Source organism: Mustelus asterias, chromosome X (assembly GCF_964213995.1).
Source record: "Mustelus asterias chromosome X, sMusAst1.hap1.1, whole genome shotgun sequence".
In the NCBI taxonomy this organism is placed as follows: Eukaryota; Metazoa; Chordata; class Chondrichthyes; order Carcharhiniformes; family Triakidae; genus Mustelus; species Mustelus asterias.
This window is the reverse complement of record NC_135834.1, coordinates 1,021,545-1,041,403: the sequence shown is the minus strand read 5'-3', so window position 1 is coordinate 1,041,403 and position 19,859 is coordinate 1,021,545. Positions and strand designations below refer to the sequence as shown.

The following is a 19,859-nucleotide window of genomic DNA, read 5'->3' as shown; positions in this document are numbered from 1 at the left end:
CATCACCAACAACAAGGGCAGCAGACACATATGAGAACACCACCACCTGCAAGCTCCCCAACTCCAAGTTACATATCATCCTGATTTGGAACTATATCACTGCTCCTGAATTGTTGCTGGTCAAAATCCTGGAACACCCTCTGTAACAACACTGTTGGCCTTTTGGCTAAGATCAAGCATCAGATTAAGCCCAAGATAGAGTGCAATGTCTTATCTTGTCAGCTTGGATCTTGTTTGTCTCTCTTGCCGGGACCCTCAGTTGGATTTTAAATTTGGTTCTGGAGCAAGCAAGGAATGGATTTGGGCTTGCCTGGTCCACGCTGAGCATTGGCTTGTAACTTTAAGGATGGGGTTAAAAGCTTTTTTAAAACAGCACTGTGGGCGTACCTACTCCACATGGACTGCAGCAATTCATCAGCACCTTCTCAAGGGCAACTAGGGATGGGCAATAAATTCCAGCTTTGCCAGCAATGTCCATATCCTGTGAATGAAATTAAAAAGCGCATTATGATTATATGGAACAGGCTGGATGGATCAGTTGGTTCATACTATGATCTGTCAGCAAACAAGGAGGAAAGTTTTATTTAATTTATGTTACTGACAGCTGGCCACTTTCCAGATATGAGCAGCCAAAACAAGCAATGCAGTCATGTTTTTATTGAAAGCTGGATGTTAGTCTCATACATCCAGCTCTCCTCAAACATACAAGCATGATGTGATAAAGATGGGATAAAGAGAACAGCAGTGACTTGAATTCAGCCTCATTGTGCTCTCACATTCTGCCTCTCCCTTTCCCTGTCTTCTGCTCCCCGCCCCCTGTCCCCCTCCCTTTCTCTGCTGCCTTTCCAGAATGAAGCATTACCTCGAGTGGGCCTCCAACTGAAGCCAGGACTTGGAGTTGCGCTGCTGCCCAGTATGTGGGGGTGGAGCCTCAAGTGATCTTTTGTAAATCATATGACTGTCTAACTCAGTGGTTCCCAAAGGGTGCGGCGCGCCACACTGGTGCGGCGAGAGGATGGCAAGTGTGGTGGGAAGATTCAAGGACAACCAAAGAAACATTTAAACATGGATAGATATTTTTCCAAAGTGATTGTTTTATACTTTCTGGATGTCCCATGATCATATTATAAAGTAGTTGTGTTCTATGTTATGAATCAAGCACAGCTAGGAGTTGTTTTTTTTAATTTTTGAATGTATTTCTTATCAATAAAACATTCAGTGTGGCGCGAGCAAATTTTTATTCCGAAAGTGCGACCCAGTGAAAAAAGTTTGGGAACCACTGGTCTAACTAAAGTAAATAACAACTGGCGCTCTGAATTTAAAGATTTTGAAAGACTGCGCCACCCTGTCCCATGACATGGTACCCTACGGTCAACTCAGGAAAGGCTATGAACCAAGAATTTTGATAATTTTTCACAAATCTCAAGAGGTAGAAAATGCAAACAGATTATTTGTGATTCAAGCTACTCTGAAGAATTCTACCCCATCAAAAATGAGTTAATGAAAGCAAAAAGTTGGGGGAAACCCATTTTTACTTACTCGAGTCATTACTGAGAAACTGTACTGTTTAATCACAAAGTGAGCATTTAATTGAGTCCTGGTTTTAATGAATCTAACAAAAGGGCAAGGTTTGGAGTGATCAGCATGGCAGTGTCGTGAATAGTACAGAGGGATTTGAGTCAGCATAGATCCATGGAATGCTTACTGTTGCCATGATGCTGGAGGAGAAAGAAAGAGGAATTAGGAATGCAGAGGGGCATATGAAGCACCCAGGCCCAAGAATTCTTAATCTGGCTCTGACCAGGGGCCTCCTTTGCTGGAGATGCTGAGGGCTTTAAAGATAGAGCCTACTGCTGCTGTAAATAAAGAGTCCTTGCGGGCTCTTTATTTACAACAATACCATCCCAATAGCTGTATTTTCCTCTGCTTCAAATGTTTATACACTTGAGAACATATGCTCCCAATCCTTATTTTTCCTCCCAAAAAGTATTACTCGCACTACCTCACATCAAACTGCATATGTTGCCTGTCTACTAATCCTCCCAACTGATCTGCCTATCCCTCTAACCTGTCTTCCCATTCCTTGCACATGTCTGCTTGTCCCCCAACCCATCTGTGTCCTGATGAAGTCTCTTACAATCCTCTCCTGCCTATCACTCTAATTTTGCAATGTTAAAAATTCCAGTTATAATTCCATTATAGGAGGGATGTGATAGCTTTGGAGAGGGTGCAGAAGAGATTTACCAGGATGTTGCCTGGGCTGGAGAGTTTTAGTAATGAGAGATTGGATAGACTGGGATTGTTTTCCTTGGAGCAGAGGAGATTGAGGGGGACATAGAAATCATACAGTACAGAAAGAGACCATTCGGCCCATCGAGTCTGCACCGACCACAATCCCACCCAGGCCCTACCCCCATATCCCTACAGATTTACCCACTAATCCCTCTAACCTACGCATCTCAGGACACTAAAGGCAATTTTTTTTTAGCATGGTCAATCAACCTAACCCGCACATCTTTGGACTGTGGGAGGAAACCGGAGCACCTGGAGGAAACCCACACAGACACGAGGAGAATGTGCAAACTCCACACAGACAGTGACCCAAGCCGGGAATCGAACCCAGGTCCCTGGAGCTGTGAAGCAGCAGTGCTAACCACCGTGCTACCGTGCCGCCCCTGATTGAGATGTATAAAATTATGAGGGGCATAGATAGAGTAGACAGGAAGAAACTTTTCCCCTTGATGGAGGGATCAATGACTTCGGGGCATAGATTTAAGGTAAGGGGACGGAGGTTCAGAGGGGACATGAGGAACAACTTTTTCACTCGGGTGGAGGAAGTCTGGAATTCACTGCCTGAAATGGTGGTGGCAGAGACCCTCATAACATTTAAGAAGCATTTAGATGTGCACTTGCAATACCAAGGCATACAAGGCTATGAACCAAGTGCTGGGAAATGGGATTACAATAGTTAGGCGATTTGTCTTTAACTGGCACAGACATAATGGGCTGAAGGGCCTTCTCTGTGCTGTATACCTCTATACCGCTATGACTCTATGTTCTCTGTGCCCAAGCCTAAATTATGGCCTGAATTTCACACTCCCTTGCGAGGGGGATTTTAGGCAGGGGGCGAGTGTGAAATAGCATGAATGAGATTATCGTTGGGTTTCCACCCACCCTGACCTCTCAGCAATTTTACACTGGTTGCCCCAATTGAGACCCTTAAGTGACCAATTATTGACCACTTAAGGACCGTTCCCCACCCATGCTCACTTTTTAGGCTGGCGGGAGGATTTCCCAGGTATGGGGGAAGCCTGAAAGTAATTGAGTTTAGGCTTCAGGTGGGAAGATGGAGGCATGCCTCCATCAAAAGATCCCTTCTAACTTCAGGGCTCCCCTTCAGGTCTAGTGGTAACTGGGTCTTCCTCCCTGCCGCCCCTGGCTTCTCTCCCAACGCACTCATCCCCTACCATACAAACCTCCCACCCCCACCCCAAGGCCTTCCCTCCCCACCCTGAGATCCTGAAAACATAGTTTTTTTCTGCATTACCAGGATTTACGTTCCGTCGACTGCATGATGTTCAACTTCTGGCGCTGCAGGGCCCAGAAAACTGCCGATCAATCAGCTCTTATATTGCTGTTTATGGGAGCTTTCTATGCCCAAGTTGTCTACCAATGTTTCTCTAAGTTACAACAGGAACTACATTTCTCAAGTAGCTGGCAATAAAGCTCTGTGGTGGAGTGGCAAGATCTGGTGAAAATAACATAAGTCTGAAGACAAAAGAAATAGGAGTTGAGAGTAAAGGTCAGATCAAGGGAAGGGACAGTCAGGGAACCAATACAGTAATGAAACAGATGTTAAAAAGGAATACTAAAAATCAATTATAAGGAGCAACTGTAAAAGACAAATAAGATTACCTCATAGAATCATAGAAACCCGACAGTGCAGAAAGAGGCCATTCGGCCCATCGAGTCTGCACCGACCACAATCCCACCGAGGCCCTACCCCCATATCCCTACATATTTACCCGCTAATCCCTCTAACCTACGCATTACCTGTATAGCACTTTACATAGTAGCCAAAATAAAACGGAGGAACTGGAGGCAATAATCTGTACCGAGGAACTAGATGGAGTAGGCATATGTGAAACATAGCTACAAAAAGAACAGGACTGACAATTAAATGTTGCAGGATATAATTTGATTTGATTTATTATTGTCACATGCATTAGTATACAGTGAAAAGTATTGTTTCTTGCACACTATACAGACGTTCATAGAGAAGGAAAGGAGAGAGTGCAGAATGTAGTGTTACAATCGTAGCTAGGGTGTAGAGAAAGATCAACTTAATATGAGGTGGGTCCATTCAAAAGTCTGGTGGCAGCAGGGAAGAAGCTGTTCTTGAGTCGGTTGGTATGTGACCTCAGACTTTTGTATCTTTTTCCTGACGGAAGAAGATGGAAGAGAGAATGTCTGGGATGCATGGGGTCCTTGATTATGCTGGCTGCTTTTCCAAGGCAGCGGGAAGTGTAGACAGAGTCAATGGATGGGAGGCTGGTTCATCTGCTGCCCTTGTCCTTCTAGATGGAAGTGGTCGTGGATTTGGAAAGGTGCTGGCTAAGGATCTTTGGTGAATTGCTGCAGTGCATCTTGTAGATAGTACACACTGCTGCTACTGAGCGTCGGTGGTGGAGGGATTGTAGATGTGGTGCCAATCAAGCCGGCTGCTTTGTCCTGGATGGTGTTGAGCTTCTTGAGTGTTGTTGGAGCTGCACCCATCCAGGCAAGTGGGGAGTATTCCATCACACTCCTGACTTGTGCCCTTGTAGATGGTGGATAGGCTCTGGGGAGTCAGGAGGTGAGTTACTCGCTGCAGTATTCCTGGCCTCTGACCTGCTCTTGTGGCCACTGTGTTTATGTGGTGAGTCCAGTTGAGTTTCTGGTCAATGGTAACCCCAAGGATGTTGACAGTGGGGGATTCAGTGATGGTCACACCATTGAATGTGAAGGGGCGGTGCTTAGAGTGTCTCTTATTGGTGATGGTCATTGCCTGGCATTTGTGTGGCACGAATATTACTTGCCATTTGTCAGCCCCAGCCTGGATATTGTCCAGATCTTGTTGTATTTGAACATGGACTGCTTCAGTTCTAAGGAGTCACGAATGGTGTTGAACATTGTGCAATCATTGGCGAACATCCCCACTTCTGACCTTATGTCGGAGGGAAGGTCATTGATGAAGCAGCTGAAGATTGTTGGGCCTAGGACACTTCCCTGAGGGACTCCTGCAGTGATGTCCTGGGGCTGAGATGACTGACCCTCCACAACCACAACCATCTTCCTATATACAAGGTATGACTCCAACCAGCGGAGAGTTTGCCCCCTGATACCCATTGATTCCAGTTTCGCCAGGGCTCCTTGATGCCACACTCAGTCGAATGTGGCCTTGGTGTCAAGGGCTGTCACTCTCACCTCAGCTCTGGAATTCAGCTCTTTTGTCCATGTTTGAACCAAGGCTGTAATGAGGTCAGGAGCTGAGTGATCCTGGCGAAATGCAAACTGGGCGTTACTGAGCAGGTTATTGCTGAGCAGGTGCTGCTTGATAGCTCTGTTGATGACCCCTTTCATCACTTTACTGATGATCGAGAGTAGACTGATTGGGCGGTAAATGGCCTGCTTTTTGTGTACAGGACATACCTGGGCAATTTTCCACATTGTTGGGTAGATGCCAGTGTTGTAACTGTACTGGAAGAGCTTGGCTAGGGGAGCGGCAAGTTCTGGAGCACAAGTCTTCAGTACTATTGCCGGAATGTTATCAGGGCCCATTGCCTTGGCAGTATCCAGTGCCTCCAACCGTTTCTTGATATCACATGGAGTGAATCGAATTAGCTGGAGACTGGCATCTGAGATGCTGGGGACCACTGGAGGAGGTTGAGATGGATCATCCACTCGGCACCTCTGGCTGGAGATTGCTACGAATACTTCAGCCTTATCTTTTGCACTGATGTGCTGGGCTCCTCCATCATTGAGGATGGGGATATTTGTGGAACCTCCTCCTCCAGTGAGTTGTTTAATTGTCCATCACCATTCCCGACTGGATGTGGAAGGACTGCAGAGCTTAGATCTGATCCGTTGGTTGTGGGATTGCTTAGCTCTGTCTATCACTTGCTGTTTTTGACATTTGGCATACAAGTAGTCCTGTTTGGTAGCTTCACCAGGTTAACACCTCATTTTTAGGTATGCCTGGTGCTGCTCCTGGCATGCCCTCCTGCATTCTCCATTGAACCAGGGTTGATCTCCTGGCTTGATGGTAATGGTTGACTGGGGGATATGCCAGGGCCATGAGGTTGCATATTGTGCTGGAGTACAATTCCAGATGGTCCACAGTGCCTCATGGATGCCCAGTCTTGAGTTGCTAGATCGGTTTGACGTCTGTCCCATTTAGCACGGTGATAGTGCCACACAACATGATGGAGGTTATTTTCAATGTCAAGGTGGGACTTTGTCTCTACAAGGACTGTGCGGTGGTCACTCTTCCCGATTCTGTCATGGATAGATGCATCTGCAGCCGGCAGATTGGTAAGGATGAGGTTAAGTATGTTATTTCCTCTTGTTGGTTCCTTCACCACCTGCTGCAGACCCAGTCTAGCGGGTGGTGAAGGAAGGTGGTTTGTTAGCTGTAAAGGACTTTGGGACATTCTGAGGTCATGAATATAAATGCAGGACTTTTCTTAATGATTAATCCATTTTTATGTAGAACACTGGGTTATGAATTGTTGTGGAGAAGGATTGTGTGTACAGGCACAGGCTGAAAACCCCAGTGTTAGTAAATCTTCTTTCCAGGGACAGTGCAGGTAAAACTTTGATCTACCCACAAGAGGAAGCAGGAGTCTTTTGCTCTACTCTGACTCATCTAACTAAAGAAAAAAATTTCCCTTTAGGCCACAATGTGGTAATGTGGATTTCATCCGAAAATTGCACGTGCTTATACTAATCGAAGGAAGCAGGAACTCCCACTGACATAACACCTTGTCACGTCTCTGAGCACTTCACAAGCAATGAGGTACTTTTAAAATGCAGTCACTGGTGTAATGTAGGAAAATGCAGAAGCTAATCTGTGCCACAAACAGCAGATCAGTGAATGAGCAGATCAGCTGTTGTGGGGATGCTAGTTGAGGGAGCGTTGTTGACCCAGGACTCTAGAAAAGTCTGATAGTGCCGTATGGGACCTCAAAATGTCTCTGGATATGCTCTTGAGACAGGGAGAGGAATCCTTCATCTCACCAGTCTGAGCTGGACACAAACACAGCTTCTAGAGGTGTGTGGATAATCTGTTCATCCAGTGTGCCATTCTACACTTTTTCTACCCAATTGAACCCATTCTTAGAAACAGTTAGTACTATGAGCCTTCCAATTCTTGATCAGATACTTGACAGATGGCATGTAATGTGAGCTTTATTATAATTTGTTCATCACAAATTTGCCTTTTACAAACTTTTAAAGTAATTCTTAAGTATTTTAAAATGTTGAACAGTACAGTTGTAGTCCAAAAATATACCAATGGAACATAAGCATGAGCAGGATAAAAGTTTGAAATAAATAGGTATGAAATAGTATAAATACATAAATGCAAATGGAATATTTTGTACCAAATAGTTAAAAATACTCGGTTGTTTCTACTGTATGTTGAATTGATCAACTTCATTTGTTAAAGGGACTAAATAAACAAAGTAAGAATGCACAGGCCTTGAGGCTCTGATAACAAAGCATGGGGAAGTGTCATGTTCCCAGAGGTCAAAGCAGAATTTCTTTCAACTTAAAAAAGACTCTTTAATCAATTACCTTCCAACATTGTTAGTAAGTTAAACCACGGATGGTGGTGGTAAGGATTAGAAAACAGTGAGGACAAAAATAATTATTTGACAAGGTCTTCAATCAGAACTTTTCCAGAATGATAGTAGAAACATTGTTGATTTAGAAATAACTATTGTGCTAGTCATTGGTGTTGGTGCAATACCACTTTAAGAAGGGATGTTTCATTTTGTCCAGCTAGGGTTCAAACCTGCTTCAGAAAACAGCCTCACAAAAACATTAAGCTCTGGAATTGTAGGATCACGTTGGGGCGCAATCTTTCTGGCGCGCCCCCCGCTGCATTGGTCAATCGTCGCAGTGGGCCAGGAAGATCGCGTGCGAGGCTTTTGCACCAGGCGCGGACTGGTCTTGCACCAAAAGCCATCTTTGCGGCCCTGTTTTGTCAGTGCGATTGGCTTCACGCCCATTCTGGGCGCAAAGCCAATTCAAATGTTCATGTCATGCTTTGCAGAACACGTCCGGCACGGCCGTTTCTGGCCTCTGGAGCGTTTCCCCCCCTCGTCGGCAAGAGGCCTCGCCAACGAGAACCACTCATGGTCCCCACCAACAGGACCTGACATGACGACCACGCCGGGGAGATCGGAGGCCATTGAAGTCCTCGGATGGTTGGGGGCATGGCCGGGCAGTGCCCATCAGGCATTGCCAGCTTGGCGCTGCCCACCAGGCACCATAACTATGCCAGAGGCAGTGCCAAGGGGGTGGGGCCTGTGGGGGAGGGAAGGGAGAGCTCTGCGGGGGGTAGGCAAGGGGGGAGCTCTGCGGGGGGCGAGGGGGAGGTGTGAATCTCCCAACGGCCAAAAAGAATTGACAGGGTGTGGGAAGATTGTGCGGGGTGAAACATTCTGGTTTTTATGACACTTAGAGTGCGATCTTACCAGTTTGTCCTGCCAATCGATTGGCGAGGTGAGCCAGTAAAATTGGGCAAGAGGTGAAAAATCAGGTTCGGGCCTGGTTTTTCACCTCTCGTGATCTTACTAGCCCCGTTTTGCCGGCGAAATCGGCTTCGCGCTCGGAAAGGGTGCAAAGCCAATTTTAATATTCATCACATGATTACCATGTCATTAGTGAGTTCTGGACATTATTACCCAGGCTCACTTGTCCTTACCTGCTCACCAGTCGAGGTGCTCACTGGATAGGATCACGTGTAGTCCTCACCAACGGAGACCAGATGTGATGGCTTCGCTGGTGGGAATAGAGCCCATTGAAGCCTCCCCGCCCGGGTGGGCAGTGCTCACTTGGACAGTGCCAAGGGGTCAGGACCTGATGGGGGGGGGGGTGGAGCCATGACGGGGGAGGTGGGAGGGCGCTCCATGGGGGGGGGAGGGAAGGGGGAACTCTGCAAGGTGGGGGGTGTGGGTTGATCCAGTTGGCTGCATTTTAAAGCATTTTGTTGTGAAGTGGACCACAGTGTTCTACACAAACTGGACATTGTCTTTCCAAAGATAATTAAGTACAACCGTTTTCTGGATTGTGCTTTGTTCCTTGCCAGGCAGCCCCCTGAATTATACCTCACAATTCCCTGTGTTTTGGTGCTCCGAAGGGTTTCCTGAAGGATGTCCAAAGACACGGGCGACCAGAGATGAGAAGGATTGAAATCTCTCAAGAGTTCTAAACAATGTACAATTCAGCGTCCAATCTATGATCTTGTTTTTCTTTATGGGCCTGTTGTCTGCAGCCACATTGTTTGCGGTTCTGTCATCTGTGATGCTGTCTGAGCTCTAAAATATAAAAAGTACAGAGTATTGACAAGACAGCAAAAATTGTACATGTAGCACAGTCAATGTGAGATCTTACATAATTATATCACACAGTAAATGTCATTAATGAGTTCACCAGCTAGATAGTGAAAGGCTTGCATCTAATCCTGCTGCACTTCGGGGATCTGGGCTTAAATGCAGACCCGGTTGAAGGGATGAAGTATCTCCTCGTTGTCAGATTAAAGAGTTCTCTATTTGGGCAGTGCATGGAGGTCACAGTCTAAAAATGTTTCAAAAGCATTGACATTGAAATGGTTTCTTTTAGCATTCAACCTCCCTCCTCCTCTGGTTCACAGCCACACATTTTGAGTAAGTATGAGGCACTTGGTTATGGAGTATATGGAACAGAATCTATTGATGTCAAACTTGAGTGAGAGTCTTAACTAGACATAAGAATATGGCTTTCAGTTTCTGTATCTTTCAATCTCTCCAAAGATCTCCTGGTGGAAAACCAGGTTTCCTTATACACCACATTTTACCTACATTGAAGCTACATGTCACAGACAAGTGTGCATGATGTATCCATTCCCAAATCCTTTGAGCCTATTCATGTGAATAGTTCTGTTTGTCTACCCCAAACTACTTCTCTTGAGTCAGACTTCCTGACTCAACTGTTCTTAATCTTTTTGAATAAGTAGGCTTTATTAACTATTATCTTTCTATGCAATAGTTAATGGATTATTAGGTTTATTACATTGCTGACTTCCTTGCTGTCACTTATTTTCTTGCATAAGCGGTTTTCATACAGAACAATCAGCCACTAAAAGCAGAAGGCAAGTTATACTTTCTTTTCACAGCATTTCAAAGTCAATCTGTTTATATTAGAAAACCTTTGAAAGCTCTAAGATAAAAAAGAAGTTTGATTATTCGTATTTAACAAGATGTCTAACCTATAACTCCCAATATCCAACAGTTCCCTCCCTTAAGCTACTGTTCCTCATCCCTTTCAAGCCTGCCATCATCACTTCCCACCTCTAACAAAAACCCTGAATCCTCCAGCAATATTTCCTTTAATATGTTGTCGTGGGCGGCAGGTTTATTTTTCAGTGCATGGTCCCTTTAAACTTTGCACACACATGAAATGTCATGATGTGGAAATGCCGGTGTTGGACTGGGATGGACGAGATGAGAGGTCACACACACCAGGTTATAGTCCGACAGGTTTATTTGAAATCACAAGCTTTCGGAGCGCTGCTCCTTCGTCAGGTGACTGACTTCACCTGACAAAGGAGCAACGCTCTGAAAGCTTGTGATTTCAACTAAACCTGTTGGATTATAACCTGGTGTCTGTGACCTCTCATCATGAAATGTCACAGTGCAGGGCCTGTGCGGTACTCTGCAGGCTGCTTGGTGGCCACGCACCTGGACAGTTTAGCAGGAACATTGTCCTCCAGCCTTGTGAATTATTGCTTCATCTCCAACCTCCCAATTTATAGAAATTAATATTACCTTGATTGACTGGAGGAGATCCAGGATGATTTTTGAAAGATTTTGTGAAAATTTCCGAATGTCACTGTTGTGCTTCGACTCTATCACGTTTCCCAGTTGTCTGAACTGATTGTGGTAATAGGAAAGACCTTCCTTAATCTTCTTAAGGCACGTCTAAAAGAGTCAAAGGGTAAAGATACTTCAAGTGATACCACTGTTTGTGTTGTATACTTGTCTCATTGATACTGTACATTCCTAATCAAGTCCCAACTATCCACAGTCCGTGGACCTATTCATAACTGGCATTCCTCTGATAGGTCGGCGTAGGATGACACGGATGAATGGCCCAGACCTTCATGAAGCTGTAAGGATCTTTTCTCCTTAATAGTCTTAATCATATTTGGGTTCAATTTCGCGGGCATCACAAACTTGCTGATAACTCACCCAAGTGGCCACAGTATGTGTGCGAGGCGAGGCAGTGAATATTGGCAGACAATTTGACTGTCAACAGCACCATAGCCATGTGAAGCCAAGATGAGATGTTTTTCTCTTTTTCCTTCCTCCCAAACCCTCCCCCCACGGAACCAGCATGTAATTTGTTGCAGAGAGCACTGACCATCTTTCTGCTATGAACACATTCTGCCATCTGACCTTTAGGCCACTATTAACACCTTATTTAGTCTTCAACACTATCACTAACACTCCTTTTGCCTTGTTTATCAAATCTCCCCTGAGTTCCCACCTATCCCTGACCTTCTATTTTGCTCCACACCACTTCCACAGTATAAAATCCATCACATTTCTATCTCTCCATCTCTGAGGAAGGGGCATGCAGACTTGAAACATTAACTATATTTTCTCTCTCAACACAGATGCTGCCAGACCTGCTGAGTTTTTCCAGCATTTTCTGTTTTCATCTCAGATTTATCTTCGTAGCCCAATTGCACTGAGACAAATTGCAGCACCCCTGACACTATCCTGGCTGAGATTTTAAAAATGTTCTCGCAACGTGGGCATGTTAGGATTTATAGCTCATCCCTAGTCATCCTGAGAAGGTGATTGTGGGCCTTCTCCTTGAACTGATGATAGCAGTTTGATGCAACAAAGTGGCTATCTAAACTGTTTGAGGGGGAAATTAGACCTGGGATAGAAGCTGGGAATCTTAGTTTGTATGGTTCATTACAAGTAGCTGTAGTCATTTCTGCTGGGGCAGAGCTGGCCATGTCAATTTTTCTCCCTTGCACATTAAACTCAATCTCCACACAGAGCTCCCCACATGTGAGACTAGACCAAGAAATAGCAACGGTCACCAAATTAGAGGAATATCACTCAAAGGCTTAAAGTTCAGTATTGAGTTTCACAGTGAGAAGTTTGCACAACAAAGGAAGAGGGGTTAGAGCATTGGAGAAAGGAAGGAGAGGGTTATGATATCATGCCAGGTTGAAATAGAATCCTTTCCTTCTGTTGTGTCAGTCAAGAAACAGCATTCGGCGTCTCCACAAGCTCTGTGGGCTTAGCTATACTCAGGAGGTGGAGAAATGCCAACCGTTGTGAAGGTTAATTTGGGGATACAAATTAAATACTTGCAAGAAAGTAAAATTACTGTGTTTTTAAATCAAGGGATAAAGTGCAGTTAAATCGGAAAGTGAAACAATGGGACTAACCAACAAACAAGCAGGAATATCTCATCATCACCCAGTATGCAGTGGTTTTTAAATAAATTATCTGGCTTCTGGCAAATTTGGCATTTATGTCGACCGCTAATTACCCTCGTACAACTGAGAGACGTGCTTGGCTACTTTAGAGAACAGTTACAAGTCAACCACATTGGTGTGGGCCTGGTAAAGACGGCAGGTTTCCTTCCTTAAAGCACATTAGTGAACCAGTTGGGTTTTAACGACAAGCTTCATATTGCTTTTATCAGGTTCTCAAACTGCGACAGTGGATTTTATGGCACATTCTGATGGATTGTTAGTCCAGCAGCATAACTACTACACTGTTGTACATTGCCAGCTAATGCTTACCTCTGGAACGGTCCTGAGTGTGATTGGGTCACAGTTGTCATTGACTTCTATGCGTGGGATATCCTCACTGTCATTCAGTTTAAGAGAACTCGGGCAGTGCTCCTGTTGAGAAAATTATGGTGTGATCATATTAATAGCTTTAATGTATCATTAATTGCACATTGTCATATTATTTTAACTTCACTATTTGCCATTAATAGACATTTTATGCAATGCTTCACTGTCCTGATGCTCTCGTTACTCATTGCCATTAAATCTGTCCACAATTCCAAAGCTAATTTGCTTCAATAATAATAGGAAGCACTGTACGCAGCCTCCACGATTTTTCCCGAGCCCAATTGGAGCATCCGCCTAACACCATCCCAGCAGAACTCAGTATATTATATTGAACCTGGAACTTTGCTGTGCAAAGCCGGTTGAGAAATCAGACGATGGCTGGAAGTCGAGGAACGGGTCCCACTTTATCAGTCATGGCACATCAAGGGTTTAAATTCTTTGCTGGTCTACATCCGTGTAATAATTTTGCCAGAGGCTAATAGAATATGAGGTGAAATTCAAAAGCCATATATTTACATACATATATCATTTATTTCCTGTGTGTAAATATATTTTGATGCAACAGATTCTACCCTAGCGATTTATCTGCACCTTCTGTACGAACTCTAATTTACTTTGTGTCTACATTCTCCTGGATGATAACAAGTTCAGCAGTTTGCTTCTGGGGGCAATAAGCTTTTCACAATTGAATTGTGAAATTGAAAAGTTTTTTAAAAAAAAATTTTACTACCTCTGTGAATTTCTGACCTCTGTATTTACGGCTGGTAGTTCGACTGCGTTATGTCAGATTCATCGCCTGACATGGCCATAGAAGTTTAAGCTCACGCTCCACTAGAACATGCAGCCTATTAGCGGTCAAGCACCTCGAGCCACGATTTATTCTTTCGTCTGCTGGAGAATTTGCGGACAACGGACTCGAACAGCTGCTTGGGAGATCACAGAGCTCGGGGGGACAGAATGGAATTGGATCTTAAACTACTAAAACTGTGCACTTGTAATAGTAGTTTGCACAGCCCCAATATAAATTGTTGACCACAACCATCCAAACTTGGGAGGTGTGTGGGACAGGACAGCTGCTGTGTCGAATGTATCTATCTAACCAAAATCTATAATGAGTTGCAGAGGTGCCTTTTACCAGTAGAACGATACATCGTCACCAAATGGGCATAAATGGAATAAGAGGGACAGGAACAAAGTCAGAAAACAGAATAGTGATCAGCAACGAAGCAACTCACCACCACCTTCTCAAGGGCAATTAGAAAGAATAAAAAAAGTTAGGTGATGAGACGACTTTAAATCCTGCAGATCACGACTCTAAATTCCATTTATCATTAATCTTAAGGTGAGTCAAGGTGCATGAGTGAAAGGAAATACAAACAAAAGGCTGGAAATACTTAGATCATGCAGCATCAGCAATGATGAAATGCCATCGACTTGATATGTTAACTTTTTTTCTCCATAGATGCTACCTAATCTGCTAACTCCCATAACTAGCTAAGAAATATACAATTTCCCCTCCCCACACTGAAAGTTTCCATATATTGGGAATTTACTCATCCATTGTTCTTAACAGTGTGATGGCATGTGGGGATGCGTGAATTCTAAGCCACGGGCAGAATTTTCCCAAAATGTTTCTAAGTGTCATAACGGCGAGAAAACAGGAGTCCTCCATGCCGGTGTTTACGGCAAGCTCGGCACGGCAATCCTCCAGCACTCTTGTCAATTTTTTTGACAGCGAGCAGTTTTGTGCCAATACAATGGGTTGGAACCTAAATATGCAGATGAAGCCAGATTCAGAGCGCCGTTTCGCAGTGCGCCCCTATCGGCTGGTGAACCGGGAGACCTCCTATCCCCCCCACCCAGACATCAGACTCCTTCTCCCCCCCCATTGGTGGCATTGTTACCTCCCCGCCCCCAAACCGACACGGGTTGCTGGCATCAGGGCATCAGGACCCTCCCGCTGAGTTCTCTGGCTGACCCCCGACATGCCCCCCCCATCATGATCCCCTCCGCGACCCACCCCCGCATGAGCCCGTACCTGCATAGCCCCCGCACCCCCCTCCCCATCATTGTGCATAGGCCCCCTGTCATGGTGCATAGCACATCTGTCATATCCCCACCCCCACTTAGGCCCCACCCCATTGGCACTGCCCTGGCACACTTACAATGCCCAATTGGCAATGCCAAGGTGTCAGGTGGCACTGCGACGGTGTCATGTGGGTGCTGCCAAGCTCCTGATCACCTGGAGGGTTAAATGGCCTCCTATTCCCTTCCCCACCCTCACGTGGCCATGGTGCCTGGTCTCCCGCTGGTGGAGACCAAAGAACAAAGAACAATACAGCACAGGAACAGGCCCTTCGGCCCTCCAAGCCCGTGCCACTCCCTGGTCCAAACTAGACCATTCTTTTGTATCCCTCCATTCCCACTCCAGTAGTGATTCTCGCCAGTGTGACATATCGCCCACGAGATGGGAAGCATCCGGGAGGGGGGGAAGCTGGACTCACTAATGACATGGAGATGCAGGTAATCTTACGCTAATGAGCTTAAAGTCGTCTTGCCAGTAAAATGGGGCGCGTATCAGACTTTTAGCCTCTCACACTATGGGCCCGATTTTACCATTTAGAGACTGAGTGCCGGGTGCGGGCGTCAAATAGATCCGAGTCCGGAGGCCGCGCTCCAGCGTGCCCGTACGCGCATGCGCAGTTCGGAAAGAATCTGACAGAACGCGCCCGGGTGCGGAAAAAAAAGCAGAGCGAGGAGAGAGCCTCTCTGCCGTTCATCCTCTGGTCGGGGGCGGGGGGAGGGGGGGGTGGGAGGAAAGGAGGGGGTGTGACTTATCATCCCCTGGGGGGGTGGGAGGGGAGAGGGTGTGACGTCTCATTCCTGGGAGGGGGAGAGGGGGTGCAACTTATCATTCCCTGGGGGGGGGGAGAGGGGGTGTGACGGATCATCCCTGGGGGGGTGGGGGTGGAGAGGGGGCGTGACGTCTCATTCCCTGGGGAGAGGGGGTGTGACGTCTCATTCCCTGGGGGGGAGGTGGGGGGGAGAGGGGGTGTGATGTCTCATTCCCTGGGGGGCGGGGGGGGGGGGGGAGAGGGGATGTGACGTCTCATCCTCTGGCCAGGGGGGTTCCACTGCGTGTGTGCGGCCGATCCCTCCTGGCACCATCACTGGTACACTACCAGCCACAGATTCCTCTTCCCTGCAGGTGCGAGAGAGCGGGAGAGATGGCTGTGGCTGGTAGTGTCCCAGTGAATGATCCGTCACATCCCCCCCTCCCCCCCCACCGACCCCCAGGGGATGAGACATCACACCCCCTCTCCTCCGCCCCCCAGGGGATGATACGTCACATCCCCTCCCCTCCCACCCCCCCCCCCCCCCCCCAAGAGGACGATGTGGGCCCGCCCCCTCTCCTCATCCCCCCCTCCCCCCTCTCCTCATCCCCCCCCCCCCCTCTCCTCATCCCCCCCCCCCCCACCCACCAGAGTTGCAACTGGGCCCGCCCCGCCCCCTCCTCCGGCAGACGCCAGCGGACCCTTGTGAAGCCCGGTCACTTCAGCCGTGGCTCGAAGTCAGTGTCCAGGAACGTGCTGCAGGCTGTCGAAGGACTGAAGGTGAACGGGAAGGATGGTGGAGGGAGACCATGATCGAGGTAGGTTAGGGGTGTACCTGCCTCCCAGAGGGGTCCGATCCCAGGGGGGGGGGGGCCTGCCTCCCAGAGGGGTCCGATCCTGGGTGGGGGGGGGTGGGGTGGTCCGCCGGGGTGGTTAGAGGGGGTGTCCGCAAAGAGTGGGCCTCGGTGATTCCCCCGCCGAATAAAAGTACAAGTTGGACTTTTATTTATCAGGTCGGTAAAGGCGCGGACGTGAATTGGGCCGAACGCTGGTAAAGGGGGAATTGATGGTAAAGTTGGGCGCGCGCTTCATTAAGTCGATTTAAATGCATGCAAATGCATTAAATCGTCGCGTCAGCCAATTTGGGCGTGCACCGGAACGGCGCCCGAATCGGCCATTGGTAAAGGCACGATCCGCTAGGAATCGGGTGTGGATCGCGGCATGGGCCCGACGCCCAACTTTACCGCCATTTCGTGCCCAATAACGGGCGCAAAGTTTTGGTAAAATCGGGCCCTATGTTTCCGGCTCGCCACGCTGATGGACAGGCTGGCGAGCTGGTAAGATCACACCGATGCATGTTTTTAAAGGGACTTTAAAAGGACTAATGACCTTTAATTTAAAATGTTTGGCTGAGCTCTGTTGATAGCTGATGTACAGGAGTACCTGAGTCCTCCTCATAATGACTGGAAGTGAGTAGCATATCTGACACCAGCTAACTCAACACAGGCTGGCGAGGGAACCTGCTGTGTCTTGGACTCTACTACACCATTGTCATACTTCTCCATGGGTCTCATCATTTGAAGATTTAAGAATTAAAATTTGAAGCTGTTTGCCTCAGTATTTAATATTTATTTTCTAATCTGTCATTTCATATCAATCTGTAGGGTTCATATATAAATTATTATATTGCGCATTCTGTTCTTAACATAATAGCTGAAACTGGATACAAATACAGTTAGTTAGGGCCTGTGTTTGCTGGAAATTATTTCCGAAAATATATTGTTTTTAATGGTACAGTTACCACCTACATAAGAAACAGCTTATTTCATAACAAACATTGGAGGAAGATGTTTTCCCTAACCCTCCCATTAATAATAGTGTTTATTGGATATTTATTATAAGAATGTTGCCGAAGGTTTTGGTCCTGCATTCATCGGGGCAATGGCAAGAATGTCAAAATTGATACCGTCCCGACAATTAATATTACAGGACAAAAGGGTGCTGATTAAGGTGGTTTGAAATTTGCCTTTCTTGGCTTGTCCTGAGAAGTGCAAGACGAGCAGCTTCGGCGTTATGTCTCTTTTCAGCAATATTCAAGTTCGAATTTCCTTCCCTCGTGCTGGGTAAAGGTGTAGATGATCACAGTGTCTCTGATGAACAACTATCGGCTCCCTCGCACATATCAATTTTTAAAAAAAGAATGAGAGTCTCTGCCTCTGATGTTTCTCATTTTCTTGAAACAGACAATTCCGATCTGCTTTTATTTTGATGTTAGTTTGATCTATTTTCAAAACATTTCAACCGGGAATCTCTCATGTGAGATTTACTTCGTTAATATTTACTCTAAGAATAAATCACTGCACATAAAGTAGAGATAAATTGTACTGAATCAATTATTCCTAAGATTTAATCGCTTTTATAAATTTATTCTGTCCCAAACAATTCAACGATTTAAAATACAGTGTAGACTTTTTATAACAGTTTTATAAAATTTAATTATTATAATGTAAATATTTTACTTGGAGCTACCCAATGTGAAATTGAAAATTATTTCCCCTTTGGTTTGTTATAATTGTTTGTTGATACAACTTCAAATATATTGGAGGAGAGCTTCTTAAATAATAAACTTTGCAGTAACTCACCGGTCTATGTGTGTAGTTAAAAGTCTTGGAAGTGAGATTCCTGGAAAGAATTCGACACGATGTCCAACTTGATAGGTGATCCGGGACTGAGCCCATGATCCTGGCCACGTTGAGCAGCAAGATGAGCGCCAGTAATTCGCCGGATCTCTTCATCGCTCACTGAGAATGTTACACACCGTTCAACAATGAGCCACAGCAGATTGTCAAGCACAACCGACTCCAAGGCACAACATGCCTTTCCTTTATATAGGACTCGGTATTACAGCGGGATTTCCCACTTAAGACCAAAGCTAGAGGAAGAGCGTGATTCTATGCAAATAAAATACCTCGACCCGATTACCTTTCCAATGTCCACCGCCCACCTGAATACTCCACACAGGGCTCGCTTTTCAAATACAAATAAAAGTTCCCACTCGGGTATCATCGGGTCCAAACAGTTTAACTTCAGTGGTGGGAAAAAAATTAAAAAACCATAATCCAGGACAGATTTAACAAGTCACTTGGACAAATATGGATTAATTAGAAAGATCCAGCACAGATATGTTAAGAACAAGTCTGTTTAACTCATTTGATTGAGCTTTTGGATGAAGCAACAGAGAGGGTTGATGAGGGACATATGGGGCGAGATTCTCCGGCCTCCCAGCCGCGCGTTTCCCGCCAGCAGGAGGTGGCGCGGTTTGCTCGCGGCAGGATTCTCTGGTCCCGCCGCTCTCAATGGGAATTCCCATTGACATCACCCCACACCAGCGGGAAACCCCGTGGGCGGGATGCGCTGCCAGTGGGACCAGAGAATCCTGCTGGCATGAGCGGCTGGAGAATTCCGGCCATGGACTTCGACAAGGTGTTTGATATAATGCTTCATAACACACTTGTCAGCAAAGTTGAATCCCATGGAATAATTGTGGAATAAGCATGGATACAAATATTAGCTGGATCGCAGAAAACAATACGGATGAATGATTAATTTTTAGACTGGAGTGTGGTATACTTTGATTTGATTTATTATTGTCACATGAATTGGTATACAGTGAAAAGTATTGTTTCTTGTGCACTGTACAGACAAAGCATACCGTACATTGAGGAGTTCATAGAGTACATAGTGGAGAAGGAAAGGAGAGGGTGCAAAATATAGTGTTACAGTTATAGCTAGGGTGTGGAGAAAGATCAGCTTAATATAAGGTAGAGGGAGGCAATGGCCTAACGGTATTATCGGTAGACTATTAATCCAGAAACTCAGCTAATGTTCTGGGG

The 19,859-nt window shown here is 46.0% G+C and overlaps 1 protein-coding gene across 1 annotated transcript; it reads right to left on the bottom strand.

Annotated features, from left to right (window-relative positions):
- Window positions 1–9,368: 9,368 nt before the first annotated feature.
- Window positions 9,369–18,761, bottom strand: LOC144481935 (interleukin-23 subunit alpha-like). Its single transcript, XM_078201104.1, has 4 exons — window positions 18,609–18,761; window positions 13,076–13,177; window positions 11,073–11,225; window positions 9,369–9,584 (listed from the first exon to the last, which is right to left on the bottom strand). Exons 1-4 carry the CDS (start codon window positions 18,759–18,761, stop codon window positions 9,369–9,371), a joined length of 624 nt encoding a protein of 207 aa, XP_078057230.1.
- Window positions 18,762–19,859: the final 1,098 nt, after the last annotated feature.

Bases quoted from the DNA above. Each gene is read 5' to 3' on its own strand.
- LOC144481935 (XM_078201104.1), bottom strand. From the start codon at position 18,761: ATGAAGAGATCCGGCGAATTACTGGCGCTCATCTTGCTGCTCAACGTG. The intron at 13,178-18,608 runs GTGAGTTACTGC...TTTTCTCAACAG, and splicing joins TTAACTACACACATAGACCG to GAGCACTGCCCGAGTTCTCT. The intron at 11,226-13,075 runs GTAAGCATTAGC...TGACTCTTTTAG, and splicing joins CACTCAGGACCGTTCCAGAG to ACGTGCCTTAAGAAGATTAA.